The 16,952-nt window shown below is 40.6% G+C and overlaps 1 protein-coding gene across 4 annotated transcripts in view; it reads left to right on the top strand.

The window, feature by feature from the left end:
• Positions 1–16,952, top strand: part of LOC134541668 (uncharacterized MFS-type transporter C09D4.1-like) — a 92,913-nt gene that overhangs the window by 67,091 nt on the left and 8,870 nt on the right. For 2 of the 4 annotated variants that reach the window (XM_063385282.1, XM_063385280.1), the window contains 2 exons: positions 1,071–1,230; positions 5,014–5,219. In XM_063385282.1, the coding sequence (XP_063241352.1) occupies positions 1,071–1,230; positions 5,014–5,219 (366 nt within the window). The remainder of the gene's footprint in view (positions 1–1,070; positions 1,231–5,013; positions 5,220–16,952) is intronic. The other 2 variants (XM_063385283.1, XM_063385281.1) reach the window with 1 other exon arrangement.

The raw sequence follows: 16,952 nt of genomic DNA, 5'->3' as shown, positions 1-16,952 counted from the left end.
TAATGTCAACGGAAAATTTTATTGAAGAAGTATGAAAATATCCATGTTTATGGAAAAAATCAATAGAAGATTATAGAAAGCAGAACATGCGCGATAATGCCTGGGATTTGATTTCCAAAGAGGTTAATAAACCAGGTTAGGTGTAATTGCAATTTATTAGTTATTCAGTTAATGATCAAATTAAATTTCTGCTCTAATGCTTTTCCTGTAATTTAAATTCTTCTTCTCAATTTTATTCTTGATTAGCAATAATAAGCTATCAAACTGAATTGTATTTATTTTAAAGTTTTCAATAAATTTGGCCTCGTCCGCACGCAACTGCTTCATTAAATGATGAAATTCACCAAATTCATTTCTTTTGAGATTCACTTCATGAACCCATTTCTTTTTTCGTTCGCATACTGTGAGAGCCAACAGAATATCATCCTCGTCGGAATCATCACTCTAATCCCACGGCATGCGCCTCGCCGACATCGCAAACTTCACTATTCTGTGTGGCCACCTCGCGCAGCAAACATAGCGAACATCGCGAACATCGCGAACATAGCGAACATAGCGTAGCTTTCTGTGTGGCCGAAGCTTAACCTTACAAACGCAGGCAATGATAATTCCGGTCTAGGGGGAAATGTCACACATTCAGGGTTAACATAATTTCACGGCCCCCACAAGGGTGGGGCTGGGTGGACCCTTGGGTCCAGGGCCCGTTTATTTTTATATCAGTGTGTGAAATAAATATACATTCACACTGTGGTTATTTTAAAGTAAAATAATTTTATAAATAAAGTTTAATTTGGACTTATAAAATAGTAACCATAATTTTATCCTGTAATTTCAGGTTAAATAACATATTCTAAAAAGAGTGTAGGTAAGATATAAGCATGCAATTTTAATGTAGCACGTGACTGTGAAATTGTAAGGGGGGGTGGAGGTGCCGTCTGCGATCCTGGGTCCAGGGCCGGTAGTCGAATGTGGAGGCCATGACGTGCTGGGCACTCCTGTTGTTCGGTCGGCCGAGAGGGAGCAGGAGGGCGCAGCTGAGGTGTGTGGTGTGTGGTGCGCGCGGCTCGCAGCTCGGCATCTCGCTGGGGTTCCTGCTGATCCCGCTGGCGGTGGGCACCCACCGGCTCGCAGACGGCGGCCTGGACGCGGCGGCCGTGGGGCGGGACCTGTCCCGCATGTTCTACACCGTGGCCGGCGTCACCTCCTGCGCCTTCGTCGTCGCGCTGCTCTGTGAGTGCCGCTGCCCCTCCTCTTCATCTACCCGCGCTCTCGCGGCGAACACACTGCTGTCACAGGCGTGCGCAGAATTCATTTCGGAAAGGGGATAGGACGTAATGGAACCATTTTTCCCGCTGTTCTTGTATGGTTTTTTGACGTGACAACGTCTAATAAATCGATGAACGCCGGCTGCACGCACGAAAAAAAGTGTCCCATTACGCACATTGTCCCGTTAATCTGTGTTCCGTTACGCTCATTGTACGCTTGCGCCGCATCTATCTCTCTTCCACTCGATTGGAACAACCATCGATTTGACTTTTTCGAGGCACATTAAACTTTAAACACTCCCATTCGTTTCCTACTTTTCCTATCATCGTCCTATCCTTAACAGAATAACACAGATTGGAAGAAGTTAAATAGCCAACATGTATAAAAGTTATAGTTAAAATAATCTCTTCGTTCAAGTAATGAACATATTTGAATTAATGAGTGCAAATAAAAGTAAATTTATCAATTAAATTGCAGATTTCATTTAACTCCTTCTTTTTATCCATACGAAATAGTGATAAATCAATAAATATGATTCAATTTTATTCATAAAAGTATGCAATAATTTCATCAATGTTTTGTTATGACGTTGTCACGTTAAACTATCGTCCGTAAACCGACTTTACAAACAACCAATTTTTTTTTTATTTAATGTAAGTGAAAGGAGATTTATATTTAAAACTAAGAAAAAAAACCTTCCGCCTTTCCAATCATCACTGCGTACGCCTGTGAGTTGGTTGAAACTGAAACATACAGAGTTAAACGAGCTTTCATAACCTCGTCAAGCTTCCATTTGCGACCACAGTGACACACGTGTTCGACAGTTGTATTGGCCGAACGTAGGTCGGTGTTTGGACATGTGCACAGAAGACTATAATAGGTCTATGGTGCTAACCAGCCACCATTTCACTGCGTTTAGAGAAACTCTTAGGACGGGTTTATAAACTAGGCAAGAAGCAAAAAATGTTAAATAACCACGTTTTAAAAGACCCGTTTGTAAACACTTTTTAAGACGCAGACTTTTTTTTTAAGGCGACGGTATTATTTTGATTACATGCATCACGTTTTCAATTTTTAAAATTTCGTTTAGTGAAACAGGAACACTTTTAAACAAATTACTGATAGTTTTACTTAATAAATAATTAAAAGAGAATAATATTATTGGTTTTACATATTCAAGTTGAAATTTTGGTGATGTCTTGTAAGTGACGTGCTTTATAAACGTCCGTGATTTTCTTACTTTAGTTGCATATTGCTTCCTTGCGTTATTGCGCTTCTTGCATAGTTTATAAACAAGACCTTTATCAGGAGTGAAGGGAAAAATTCAAACTGATACTTCTTACACAGTTCTGGAGTGAAAAGTTGGACTCGGTGTATTATCCTAGGAAATCGTATTTACTAAACTCACCGAAGGGTTAGAGTGAGCTCAAAAAAAAAAACGCAATTTCTCTGGGCTTTTTTTTTTCTTTGAACACTTGAAAAGTACGCTGTGATAAGAAAATTAACTCGGAAACAGTATATTTCCTTTTGGATATTTTTTCTCCAGCATATTATTATGTTGGTCTATATTTCAGACATCATACAAAAGTTATCGCTACGCCATTTCCATGTTATACTTTCTCTGGTTTATAGTTTGAATAAATTATTCAACGTTTCAAAAACTTATAATTATAAACTTACGTACTCAAAGTCAATCATCCTAAATATATCATATTTGGCATGGCATTACGTAACGGGTTGATTAACGTAATCCCTTAACTCTTAAATAAATAGTGTAGTTAATGTTTTTTTTATAAATATCTGACTTGGCCTTAATAATACTAGCCATAACAAACTAGTGATGCGACCTCTCTTCTTGGCACACATGCGTGTGTTATTAGCCTGTATGTGCCTGGCACCAGTGGATGGATGAATGAACTAACGAATTAATAACTAAATTGAGCTAAACAGCATCGACATCGGGGTCGTTATAAATTCTGATGATTTTAAAAGACCAGAGTAAAATTAATTTATTTCCTGAAATAAATTGAATCATATCACATAGAAGCCAGTGAAATTGACCCTAAAACTAAAATGTTTGTCTTATATTCCATTTCAATATCCTTATCCATACTGCACAAAAACGTTAAAAATGCAATTTTGCTAGCTTTTTTGTGAAATTGGAACCACCCAAAAACTCGGCAATTTTAACCGTGTGGGACGTAAACATAAAAATATGACATGGAACTGGACGTTATTAAAATAAATCATTTATTTCATCTTATTTCTTCCATTATTTTAGATATTCATTAAAAATAATTCCCTGTTGTTTTCTCTGAACTACCCCACAACATATTGACACTGCCAACCACACAGCATTAAACCAAATAAAATACAGTTTTTTTCCCCGAACAATTTCATGATAAAGTTTTAAATTCAGGTTTTCTTCGACTCAGGATCTAGGTTTTTGTAAGTTTAATAAGTTATTGTTTTATTCGTATTTATCTGTATAACGAAAGGTTTTCATGGGATTCTATTGTATTGTTACAACTAGCGAGCTCGGGTCCGGAAGGAAATCCCGATTGTTGGCGTGCAGGTGTTCAGAGGAAACACTGAGGAACGGTGCTTGAACCGGGAGCGGAGCGTGTGGTTGGTCAAACAACACCGCGACACGGTACCTAGCGGCCGACACAGACCACTCCAGCTCGACTAGCAGACTGGCTGGCGCTCAGCGGGGGCCCTGGCGGATCTCGTGACTCCACCACACTCATCCACCAGCACTCCACCACAGCCACCCCCTGCCACAGACTCCAGAATCATTTACTCCCAAACACATTGTTAATGATGACAAACATATGTGGACTGTATCGAGATGGTTTTAACCGACGATGCAACATAAATTACACGATAGCATCAGCCCGCACCATTGCGACCTACCGCCATCATGAAAACGAAGACTGTTTTTTTTTTGTTTCTCACTGCAGGGATGCCACTCTCACGATTTATGAACGCCAACCCTTGCAGTGCTCCAACATGGTGCCAACTGTAAAAAGCTGGGGCGCGGGTGATTTAAACTGTGTCTATCACTTGGCCCGGTACAAGTGCCACAATGTCAACTCACAACACAGTTCTATATACAAGAGTTCACGCTAAGTACCAAACACACATCAAAAACGTACACACAGACACATGCCAAGAGGTGATGGGCGGCACCTTGCGAGCCCCCTGGATCGACGCCACAGACAGGCACAGACAGGCACAGACAGGCACAGACAGGCATGCGGACCGGGCGGCTCGCTACCGGCAATGACGACAGTGGTCGCTGACTGTGCTGTCCGCGTTAGCAACTGATCCGAGCCAGCCACCGCGTCACAGACTGTCCTGTCATCACGGCTGTAGCGCGCCTCGTGGTCCGAGGGCCAGGCCGCGGAGTGTAGTTCACGTGTGTATGCGGGAAGCCTAAGATGTACCTACATCAAGTTCTGTCCCTGCCCGAACACGCCCGAACATTCACCTTCGGCCAACCTCGGGTTTATTTATATATATATATTTATATTTCTCTGTTTATTTTAAAGTAGCTATACTAACCTAACTAACAGCCCGTAGTGTTTTAAAGTGTTTTAATGTAGCTAACCTAACCGACTTTCCTGCGCAAAATGAAACAAATCCCGAGGTTGGCCGAAGGTGAATATTCGGGCGTGTTCGGGCAGGGACAGAACTTGATGTACATCTGAGGCTTGTCTGAGGGGTGTGCGGTGTGGTGCGCAGTCTTCAGGAGCGAGCCGCCGCTGCCGCCGAGCGTGGCGCAGGCCCGGCAGAGGGGCGGGGGCCCGGGAGCAGACTTCGGCGGCTCGCTGCGGCGCCTGCTGGCCAACAGCAGCTACCGCCTGCACCTGCTGGCCTACGGCATCAACGTGGGCATGTACAACACCCTGTGCACCGTGCTGGGCCAGCTCGTCGTCAACAGCTTCCAGGTGCCGCTCGCCCTCCTGTCCCTCTGCATTTACCACATTTCATATCATGTGTGTAGTTGTTCAAGTGAAACTTCTTTGGGCGCGATTCAAGAACAATTTGTAGGCCGTTTACATTGTTTTGAAACGTTTCTGACGCTAAAATGACAGGAGAATAGGTTGTGGACGGCGCAGAATACTCGTTCCCTTGAGCGGGCTCCACGTGGTGGCGTGCGGCTCAGGTTGAACCCCGCCATGCTGCAGGGATAGGCGGGTCACGGCGGTAGGGACCCGCCTGCGTCTGACACCACCCCGACTGTAGGGAGTATGTGGGCAGAGGGAAAAACAACAGGGTTTGATATTATTTTAAAGTGAGTAATAATTTGATTAATTCGTGTTTATTTTTAAAGTTGTCTTATTTTTTATATTCTCTCTCTCTCTCTCTCTCTCTCTCTCTCTCTCTCTCTCTCTCTCTCTCTCTCTCTCTCTCTCTGCCGTTTTACCCCTTGCGATATACTTAAAAGTTGAGGTTATAATTACCAAAGAGGTTTCACTTCTATCACTTGTACTGGTTACACGCACTCTTTTAGATATATTTCGAAGAAATGCTACCTATTTTAACCGTTACCATAATGTGGTTCCGGAATTGTTTTGTAGTTTTTAGTTTCATGGTCCATAGATCCCAAAACCATCATCAACTCAAATGTTTGTATCTACATTTAACTGCCGTAGTTTTTCACAAATTTCTTCCAAACTAATACATAAAATCTAGTTGTGGAAATCTTAGTCGAGTTCGTTAATGGGCAATTTTCGACCAAAGAGGTAGAAATGGGGAAGGTTTATTGAAAACTATAAAAATCGCTTTAACACCCATAATAAAGAAAATATCACATCACTAAGTAATATAACTCGTAGGAGTAATAGCAAAAACGTTTGTCTAAAATTATTTTTTATACGACCAATCATAACTGTAAGGGGAGGAAAAAACAAGGGTTGGAGGACAAAAATAATCATAACTCTGTCCGTAGGTACACAGTCGAATTCGTTTAGCCTGAAATAATTTTTGATAGGACGAACCATTGCTGCAAGAGGTTGAGGGAAGTGTTTTAAAATAACAAAAATGCATAAAATCCGTACCTTGTACACTTTAAATTCATTTTTTTATTATAAAACATAAAAAATATTTTCTAAAACTTTAGTCCGAAAATATTTTTATTTGACCGTCCATTACTGCAAGGGATGGAAATTAAAAGTGTTTGAAAGATAAAAAAAATTATACACACTATTAAATGCATTCCATTTGTTTGTAAACCGTATTAATATTATCTAAAATTTGTATCTGTAACAATGTTTATACGATCAACCATTACTGTTAGGGGTAGGAAAAACAAAGGTTGAAAGGCAAAAAAAAAAATCGTGACTCCCTTAGTAAGGAAACAATCGAATACGTTCAAATTGTTTGTAAATCTTGTAATTTTCATCTAAAACTTTTGCCTGAAACAATTTTGATAATATGAGCCATTGCTGCAGGGGGTTGGAATAAACAGGGTATCGTTTAAAAAAAAATGCATAACTTACGTACAATGTACACTATCAAATACGTTATAATTTATTGTAAAACCTTGAATTATTTTCTACAACTTTTGTCTGAAAAATATTTTTATACGACCTACAATGACTGCAAGGGGTGGAAAAAATAGGGGTTGAATGACCAAAATGTATAACTCCCTTATTAGGCACACGATAAAATCCGTTCAATTTGTTAGTAAATATTATAATTTTTATCTAAAACTTTTGTCTGTTACAAGTTTTGATAATACACACCATTATTGCAAGCAGTTGATGAAACCTGATGTTAAATTCAGAAAATAAATAAAACTTCCCTACCATGTACACTACAGAATCCATTCTTATTTTTGTTTAACTGACTAAATATTGACTAAAACAAACTATTGTCATAATAAATTTTTATCTAACCAACCATTACTGCAAGGGGTGGAAATAACAAGGTTTGAAAGTAAAAATGTTTATTACGTTTTAATAGAAAACTATCAAATCCATTATAATATATTTTATGAATCCTATACTTCATCTAAAACTTTGGTAGAAACAATTTTTGATTAATCGAATTATTTCCGTAAAAAACGGGGTTGAAATTTAGAAAAAAAAAATTTTAACTTTATTAGTTTCAAATTCGTTCGAATTTATTGTAAACCATCTTAATATTATCTTAAACCTTGATGCAAAGCAAATTTTTTACGACCAATTTATTAGTGCAAGAGATGAAAAATAGTGTTTGAAGGTCAAAAAATTAAATAATTACCGTAGTTGGCATATAATATTAAATTCGATCTAAGTTATTCAATGGTGGATACATTGAGTTATAAATATTCGTAATATTTTCGCTGCATGGAAATTGAGCAAATATTTAATCGATCATTTTGTAATATTGGAAAACTTAATATGTTATGTACATTAAGTTCTTAAAATGTTCCAGAAGTTTATAGAAGTTTCCAAAATATTTCCAGAATAAATATTTACTTTGAAATCTACCTACGTCTGTAGGCTGTGCCGAAAGGATTTTTTTTTATTACTTGGGCGACTTTTTACATCACAGTGCTTACATATCCCTTGAAAATATTTGTCACAGAACAACAAATACAAGAGATGTATATTGTTTAATTTATTGAAAATTTTTTAACTAATAGTATTGACAATAAAATGAAATAAAATTCAACATGGCATGTTAGATTCCACCTCAAGACTGTAGGTACCTGTAACTTAGATATAAGTAAAGCCGCGATCCAAAGGCTTAAATCCGGGTTTATAAACTACTCAAGAAACGCAAGACCTAAAAATTTCAGTAATGACGTTTTCAAATACTCTTTTATAAACTACTCAAGACTCTAATACGCAAAGCAAGCATCGGCAAACTTTCAAATGTTTGCGTTTCTGCTTGCGTTTTCACCTTACATATTTGAAGCGAAGAATTCCGAATATTTTAAAGACGCAGCAGGCCATTGTGTGTTTTTATTATATAAATAACGTTATAGCTTATTCTCTTTTGCAGTTAAACACTTATAAATAAAATTATGGATAATTTCATAAGTTTACAAGACAAATAAGTATGATTATTAAAATAAGTCATTGAAAATTTTCTACTGTTTGACCTTTCAAGTTTTAGGGTGGTAACGTCTTGTGACTTTCGAACTTTATAAACAACAGTGATATTCTTGGAGTGGTTGCGTGTTGTGGTATTGCATCGAGGTCTTTCTTGCGTAGTTCAAAAACCCGGTCTTAGTGTTTTCAAATTTACATTCACCTGAGAATCCAGGTTCTAGTAGGGTCAAGAGGTTACAGAGTAATGCGTGTATTGTGCAATCGACGTATCCGCGCCACAGAGGCGTAATTTCTGCTATCAACTGGGGGGGCAAGGCGTGCCGGGGGTAGGGGTGTGGAAATCCCCCACGTGTCCGGGTCATCATCCCCGGGGAAATATTTAAAAACTAGCATAATTGTTTTTAGTTCTTTAAGATTTTACAGAATTTTTTCACCACAAATCACAAAATAATTGCTAACATTCTCTATTCACCCTAAAAATATCCATTGTTAATTAGGCTACTTTAACTAAAAGCCAAACCATTTGTAAAATATATATCATTTACACACAACTCAACAATATGCCTATTTTTAATTCATTGAGAGTTCTGCCGGATCTTTTATCATGTAAGTAAAAATGAAGCAAACGAAATGTAAGATGCAGAAAGGGTCGTGCTTGTACCAAGCATCAACAACCGGCAATAGCTCGCTCCAGTCAAGCACGACGTGTGGAAGTCACCAGGAGCTTTCTCTCGAGAGAAGTAGTCCTCGCCCCCCCCCCCCCCCCCCCCGGGGACTCACATGACAGTGAACATGCTGAGTGACTTTGGAAAATACTGGCCGTGTTCCTAGCCTGGCTGCACGATGGTACCCCACCAGTTATTTGCAACAATATTGCAACGTTTCCAGTCTTAAAACCTTATGCACTTTTGTAATCGTCATTAAATAAACAGAATTCAAACATCAAACACTGATACAAGATGTAGCTTTGTACATACGCCATTGTTTATTACACTGTACGTCATAAGAAACTTCAGTAACGGACCAAAGAGAAAAATTTGCAAATACACAAAAAACAAGCCAAAATTAGGTGAAGTCAAAAATTAAAAACATTGACATCACGGAAAACTCCGTGGAAGGAATTAGTCAAAACATTATTACAGCACAGGCAGACAAAATGGGCTAACAACGGTGAAACAGTAGCAACAATAATAGTAAATAAACTACCTTGGACGACGCAGCGACAACACAGCAACACAGAGACGCACAGGTGAACCCAGCGAAGTGACAAAACAGACATGCTGGAAACCACGTCGACGACAGCACAGACGAACAGGCTTCATCAGTCTGTGAGTAGTATAGGTTAGTATGTTCTGGCACAGGCGTCAGGGTGTGGATTGTGTGGATTGTGATTGTCTGTCCGCCATCTTGGATTGTGACGTCACGGCGGCCATTTTGGATGACCTTGACCTTTGACCTTGACCCCGGCGGCCATTTTGTATCCGCCATCTTGGATCCGCCATCTTGGATGACGTCATTTTGTTTTCTCGAACTTTCCGCCATTTTGTTTTCCTCCATTTTGAATTATGACGTCACCGTTGCAATTTCCGTTACGCCCGCCATCTTTAACTTTTTTATTTATTATCCGATTTTAATGATAAAAATTTTAAAAATTATAAAAAAATTCAAATAATAAAATTTTAATAAATTATTTATAAAAAATATACATTAATGACACGGAGCTCGGAGTCCTCGGTTCGAACCCGACGAGGTCAAAAAATTAAAAATGGCGACCGATCCTTCCCTCACAATGGACGCAGGCAGACTGGCCCCCACCACTTTTTACCATGTACATATAACATCGACATCTAGTATGACATCATGACCGCCATCTTGTCTTCGATGTTGGAAGCCATCATCATTGTATCGGCGGCTAGAGTGCGCTGACGCCATGTTAGTTTAGTTCTTATCCGCTAGAGTGCAGTAATCATTTATTATTACTGAGGTTCCCGCCATCTTGAAATTTGGCCGCCATCTTGAAAATACGTAATTATTTAGCTAGAAATTCGGGAAAAGTTCCAAAATTCATTAAATAAATTTGTAATCTATATACTGATTAATTGGATCGACTAAGGTCCTTGGTTCGATCACTGGCCGATAAAAAAAAACTTTAATATTTTAAAAAGGAACCACTAAAGTGTCAGGTTTGAGAAAATAAAAAACACCGCAAGTTCTTTTAAAAAAACTTTTATTACATAAATTCTACACTACTACAAGTACAAAAAACATACACAGACAAATTACTAAAGTTTTGTGGATTTCTCGATGTCTGCATCTGCCACCCACGAATTAAAGCGAGGTGGAAAGCCCCACCACTTGACGTAGGACAGTCCATTTCTTCGTTTTATAATCTTCTCCACCAAGTACATATCGGGATACAACGTAGGCTGAATCTCTTCGGCATAGAAGCCGCCACGGATAGGTTTGTGGTCCAAATCTTCGAGGTAGTAGGTCCTAGGCTCTGATTCACGAACATGTGTCACACGGATAAGTTCGGGACTCCAGTTCGCAGTGAAACCTTTCTCGAAGATACCTTTCTGCTTGGAGATTCGCACAATGTCACCGACGTTAGCTTTACGCTTTCGTGGATCTTTCTTCTTCGTGTTGGAAAACACTGTTCGAAGCAGACAATTGTCCCTTACGTCCTTTGGCTTCATTTTCGTGGTAGAATGCACCGTGGAATTATACTCGTTTATTAGTTTCGGCAATATGTCAAGCCACTTGTAATTCCCGTTAGCCGTGAACTGCCGCCACATCTTGGATCGCAAAGTTCTGTTAAACCTTTCGACAACGGAGGCTTTGACGTTACTAAATGTAGAGTAGTGTTTGATGCCATACTTCTTCATCAAAGCCTTGAAGGATGCATTGTAGAATTCTTTCCCGAGGTCCGTTTGCAGGTGCGACGGTACACGTCCATCACGCAAAATATTGTTCATGGCCTTGGCTACGTCAGTTGCAGTCTTTGATTTGACAGGTCTAGCCCAAGCGAACTTGCTATAAACATCGATGACTGTCAACATGTACTTGAAACCTTTATTCAATCGGGAATACGGTATCATCTCAACAAGGTCCGCCTGGAATAAATCATCAATTCCACGAACTATGACTTTGCGACGAAGGTATTTTCGTCTAGCAGGAGCATGAAGTTCGTGAGCGATTCCGGTTCGACTCATTGTATGTAGCCGGCTTCCCTCAGTTCTTCAAGTATGGAGACTATTTCGTTGATGTGCGAATAGTTTCCTACGCTAAGCGAAGCATGTAGAATTCTAAGGCGATCAACTAATTCATTAGGATCGTCCCAATATACATAGTCAAATATCTGACCACTTTCTAGCTTTTTTAAACCTTCGCCATGTATTGTTAGTTCACTGAAGAGATTAGCGAGAATGTCGATTTTTTCATGATCTACGTCTTTATATACACCACTATCTGGATCGTTATCGCGAAAATGTGCATTGGTTAGCTCTAGCAGTTTTTTGTACTCTTGTAAGTCTTTGTGAGAATATCCTTTAGGCTCCCTGCGAAACAGCAATTCGTACAGACCCGGAGTCCCGCGCGTTTTGAACTCTTCTACGCGAACGATATTTCCTGGTAGAAAGTCTATTTCTTTAGCACCGAGGAACCACTTATTATGTTTTCTGTGTACTCCGTAGGTCGTGTCATTATTCCGACTCGTAAACGATGTCAGGTATGGTCGGACCATTGCATTCACTTGATGTCCCTTTTTCGGTATTTTTTTCTTGTGCATGGTCTCTGTACTTGTTAAGTCTTCTTCTTCTCGATCTGGTTCATACTTTCTCTTCTTTACAGTTGGCATTTCATCTTCAACTTCTGTCTTCACAATGATAGCTGGTTCTTCCATGTTTTTAAGTTCGTCGAGGCGACTAGTGATTGGTTTAAATATCTCCTCATTTTCCATCTCACGTGCAAGTCTGGTTCGTCTAGCAAGTAAATATTTTTCACGAACAGACTGTATAGCTCGATGAAGGTCACTGGCCAGGTCCGACATTGTACTGGCTGAAAACTTATTGCAAGACCTCCTTAAATACTTTTTTATTCCTTCGCATAAACTTCTTTCTTGTGTGTGGCAAAATCTGAATTAGTTGACAAGTGAGATAGTGATGCTTTCAGACTATTTTGAAAAGTCCTCAAATCGTCACGTATTTGTGCATTCGATACTTCGATCATGTCGCGAATGCGAGAATCCGAGGCTTCCACACGCTGGTCGATGGCAACGAGATACTCTAATATTTCGTTTTTCACACTTTCTACTTTTTGAGACAGTAGCGAAATGTATTTGCGGATATCAGAGTCGGGGCATACAGTATGTCTGCTGCTACGACCGAATTTTGAAATGCTATGACTCATGTTTGACGATAAACTGATCGAAACCTCGTCTGTACCTGCCCTTATATAGAGGCCAGTCCTTTACGATAACTATGAATCCGTGCTCGTCTTTCCAACACAAGGAACACATGTCTTTGAATTCCTGAAACGACATGTCGGTGTTTACGTGGTCGTCGTAGGCGTGACGTAAATTAAGTTCGTCCATGCGAAAAAGCACTATAACATTCGCATTATCTCGTAGGAGATGTTTGGGTATTCTACTGTACGTCTGACACAGGTATACGCAGTCTACCTTGGCGTGCCTGCCCATGGAAAAGTACTCTTGTATAATGCCCTGCTTCTCGCACATTACATCGTCGAACACAAACACGGAATTAGGCTTTGCTTCGTCGGTAGACACCACATCGGTATTATCGCTAAACGGAAAATACTCCAGTCCTTCCACCGAGCGTAGAACAGTTGCTAAGCGCTGGTACTTTGGCTGTTGCAACGACTTGGAATACAAGTAAACGTTCTCGAATCGAAGACCGTTTGGCTCCTCCAGTAAACTCAGTAGAACGCACGTCTTGCCACAGTTTGACGGTCCCGCCATTATGCATCGTACAGCAGAAGGCAACAGTAAGCCATGTCGTGATTCGCGACCGCTAGTTTCATCGTCTTGCGTAATGCGCACGGGCAAACAAACATCTTGCTTGACGACCTGCATTGTACTAAATAAATTGTATAAAATCAAACACATTTATACTTTCTGGTCAGTTGCGCGTAATGACTCGAACAGGTAAGAACAAAAAACACAGCGGTGCAGGACTCGTGAACTCGCTGATAAACAATCTGCCATTCGAGCTACACATTCCCGGATACAGATATTGCGGCCCCGGGACTAAACTAGCTAAAAGGTTAGCTCGCGGTGACGTGGGAATTAATTCTCTCGACGAAAAGTGCAAGCAGCACGATATTGCGTATTCCCTCAGCAAGGATCTGGAATCTAGGCACAGAGCAGATCAGATATTGGCACAGGAAGCTGAAGATATTAGTAAATCGTCGCACGCGGGTCTAGGAGAAAAAATCGCGGCCTGGGGCGTATCTAAAATCATGAAGGCAAAGACCAAATTAGGACTGGGTGCTCGTCGACCCAGCTCCATCAAGTCAAAGACTAACTCACGCAAGACCAAACGCAAGACTGGAGCAGGCATACAAAAAGCCAAGCAAAAATTACAGACTCTCGACAAGAAGATTATAGGAGGATTTCTTCCTTTGCTTTTGCCTGCATTGGGTGCTCTCGGCGGTCTCATCGGTGCAACGAGCGGTATAGTGCGGGCAGTCAACACTTCGAAGAATGAGCGAAAGCAGTTAAAAGAAGCACAGCGACATAATGCAAGCATGGAAGCCATTGCCATGGGTAAAAAAAACGGCGCAGGACTGTACTTACGTCCTCACAAATCAGGCCGAGGCATGAAAAAGAAACGAAAATCCTAAGTTCTCTGCCGAAACGACCGCTCACCAACGTAGATATAATAAAGTACGCTCGCAAATTGAAAATACCAAATTTCTGCGGCGTGTTTATGCGAGACACTTTACCCAGCAAACCAAAAACCAACGAATGCGCCATAATTAATTTAGACACGACGGCAGGTCGCGGCACGCACTGGGTAGCGTATATAAAGTCTGGAAAAAAAGCTACTTACTACGACAGTTTCGGTAATTTGAGACCTCCGCCTGAACTTAGACGGTACCTGGGCCGGACCACTACACTGTTCTACAATTACGAAACGGAACAGATGCCTAATCAAACAAACTGCGGACACTTGTGTCTTCGCTTTTTAACTAAAAAAAAAAATTTAGCTGACAAATAAAAATTGTTACTTAAAGGATGTGCAGTGATGATAATTTATTAGTCATGTCGATAACACTTACCTTGACAGGTCACGCATCTGAGCTGCGGGCGGTTCATTTCCCGCCTCTGGATTTAGACGGAGAATGGTGTATCGGACTCGTAGATTTTCAAATGTATAATGCCATACCAAACATTGACGAAGAAAACTGCAAGATCTGCTTCCTGAAAAGCGATGGGACCGATAATGAAATACAGTTACCTGTTGTATCTTACGAAATTGACGACATTGCAAATTACATCAGGGATATGTTACCACAGGATGTATACTTTCAACTGCGTGGAAATCCAAACACTCAAAAAAGCATTCTAACATGCAGTGAAATTGTCGACTTTACGAAACCTGGGACCATAGGTTCGATGTTAGGATTCGAATCAAAGGTGTATGATGCAGGAAGAACGTACGAATCTACGCGCGCAGTAAACATTTTTCCTGTGAATGTCATAAGAATAAACTGTAATTTGGCAAGTGGAACGTACCTCAACGGAAGACTAAGCAAAATGCTGCACGAATTTTCGCCGATGGTCCCGCCAGGATATAAACTGGTAGAAGTACCGCAAAGTATCATTTACGTTCCAGTCGTCGTGAAGTGCGCACACGAAGTCGTCGTCAGAATCGTTGACCAGCGAGGACGATTGGTGAATTTTCAAGACGAAGAAATTACATTACGGCTGCACTTGAAGCGATGGGCATAAAGTTCGTAACACCGAACAGTTATAAAAGAAGTCGTATTGTCGTGAATAAGAACAGTTCTCTACCAGACATCGGTGCATTAACACCTGACAACATAAAGTATCTTCTTAGTATTGGACAAGTGCCGAATAAATATGGAAGACGAAATCCTCAACGTGGAAGATCCGGTCATTTTTGATGACAGCATTACGAAAATGGAATTGCACGAGTACCAGCCTTTCCTGCTCGGACAGTACGCACTTCCATCGGAAGTACGCATTGCTGTACAGCACCAAGATATTTGTACTTTACCTTCACAGTCATTTCTACGTATAGGAGGCACGCTTACAAAAGTGGATGGTACGCACCCGACAACGAAGTCAATATCCTGCAATGGTATTCTTCACCTCATCGAGCGCATTACATATGTACTCAATGGTGTCGAGGTAGACCAGACAAGAGATGTAGGCATAACATCTACTATGAAAAATTACCTTTCGCTCACGCCAAATGAACTGTCTGCTGCAAAGATGGCCGGTTGGGCTCTCGAGGATGAATATAAGCTTCCGGTTTATGCCGAAGGAAAGTTCGAAGTTTGTGTTCCTCTGTCCATGCTTCTTGGATTCGCTGAGGACTACAGGCATATAATCATTAATTCGAAACAAGAGCTCGTACTGCTTCTAGCCAACACGCACATTAATGCAATTGTCGTCGCTGCAGAAAACCCTCAAGATGTCTCGCTAACACTACAGTCTATCGAGTGGATGCTGCCCCACATCCAAGTGAGCACCGTTGAACGAGTCAAGATGTTGAAGAACATAGAAAATGGCAAGAACTTCGATGTGCCATTCCGATCCTGGAGCCTGGAAACTTATCCTGGCTTACCTCATAGTCAGCGTATCAATTGGATAGTAAAGTCCAGCTTCGCTACGGAAAAACCAAGATACATCATCGTCGGGCTTCAGACCGGAAGACAGCTCAATGCAGGAGTAAGTCGCTCCTTATTCGATAACTGTCAATTACGTAATGTAAAAATATTTTTAAACAGCGAAAGTTATCCGTACGTTGACATGAACATGGATTTTGAAAGTGGAAGATTTCTTCTAGCATATCAAATGTATGCCAAGTTTCAGCAAGCTTACTATGGCCGGAGACAGTCACCGATACTGAGTCCCGACAGTTTCAAGAACAAGGCTCCGTTAATGGTGTTTGACGTTTCCAAACAGGATGATCGATTAAATTCAAACATCATCGACTGTAGGATCGAGATAACGACTAGCGGAAATATTCCACCAAACACCTATGCTTTTTGTCTGATACTTCACGATCGGCTTGCATCATACAATTGTCGAGACAAACTTGTGAAAATTCTGACTTAAATACTGTTTCGTTTGCGATAATAATTCAGTTACGATCGAGCATTGCTAGCGACAAGATGTACTGCAACCTGCAAGGTTTCCAGAGCCAAAATGGGTTCGTGCTCAAGGAAATTGTCGTCACCTCCGGAGACAAGACTCGAACCCGCAGCTTCCGACCCCCGTATCCGTGGAAACTACTAGACGAAAAAAGTAAACGCTCGAACGAATGGCTATGTAAATATTATCACGGACTAGAGTGGGACGAAGGAATAATTCCGTACCACCAAGTGAAAAACACACTTCAAGATTTACTAGTTCAAAACGAAATA

Source organism: Bacillus rossius (genome assembly GCF_032445375.1).
Source record: "Bacillus rossius redtenbacheri isolate Brsri chromosome 4 unlocalized genomic scaffold, Brsri_v3 Brsri_v3_scf4_1, whole genome shotgun sequence".
NCBI classification, from domain to species: Eukaryota; Metazoa; Arthropoda; class Insecta; order Phasmatodea; family Bacillidae; genus Bacillus; species Bacillus rossius.
Note: the sequence above shows the minus strand (reverse complement) of the source record. Positions and strands in the feature narration are given on the sequence as shown.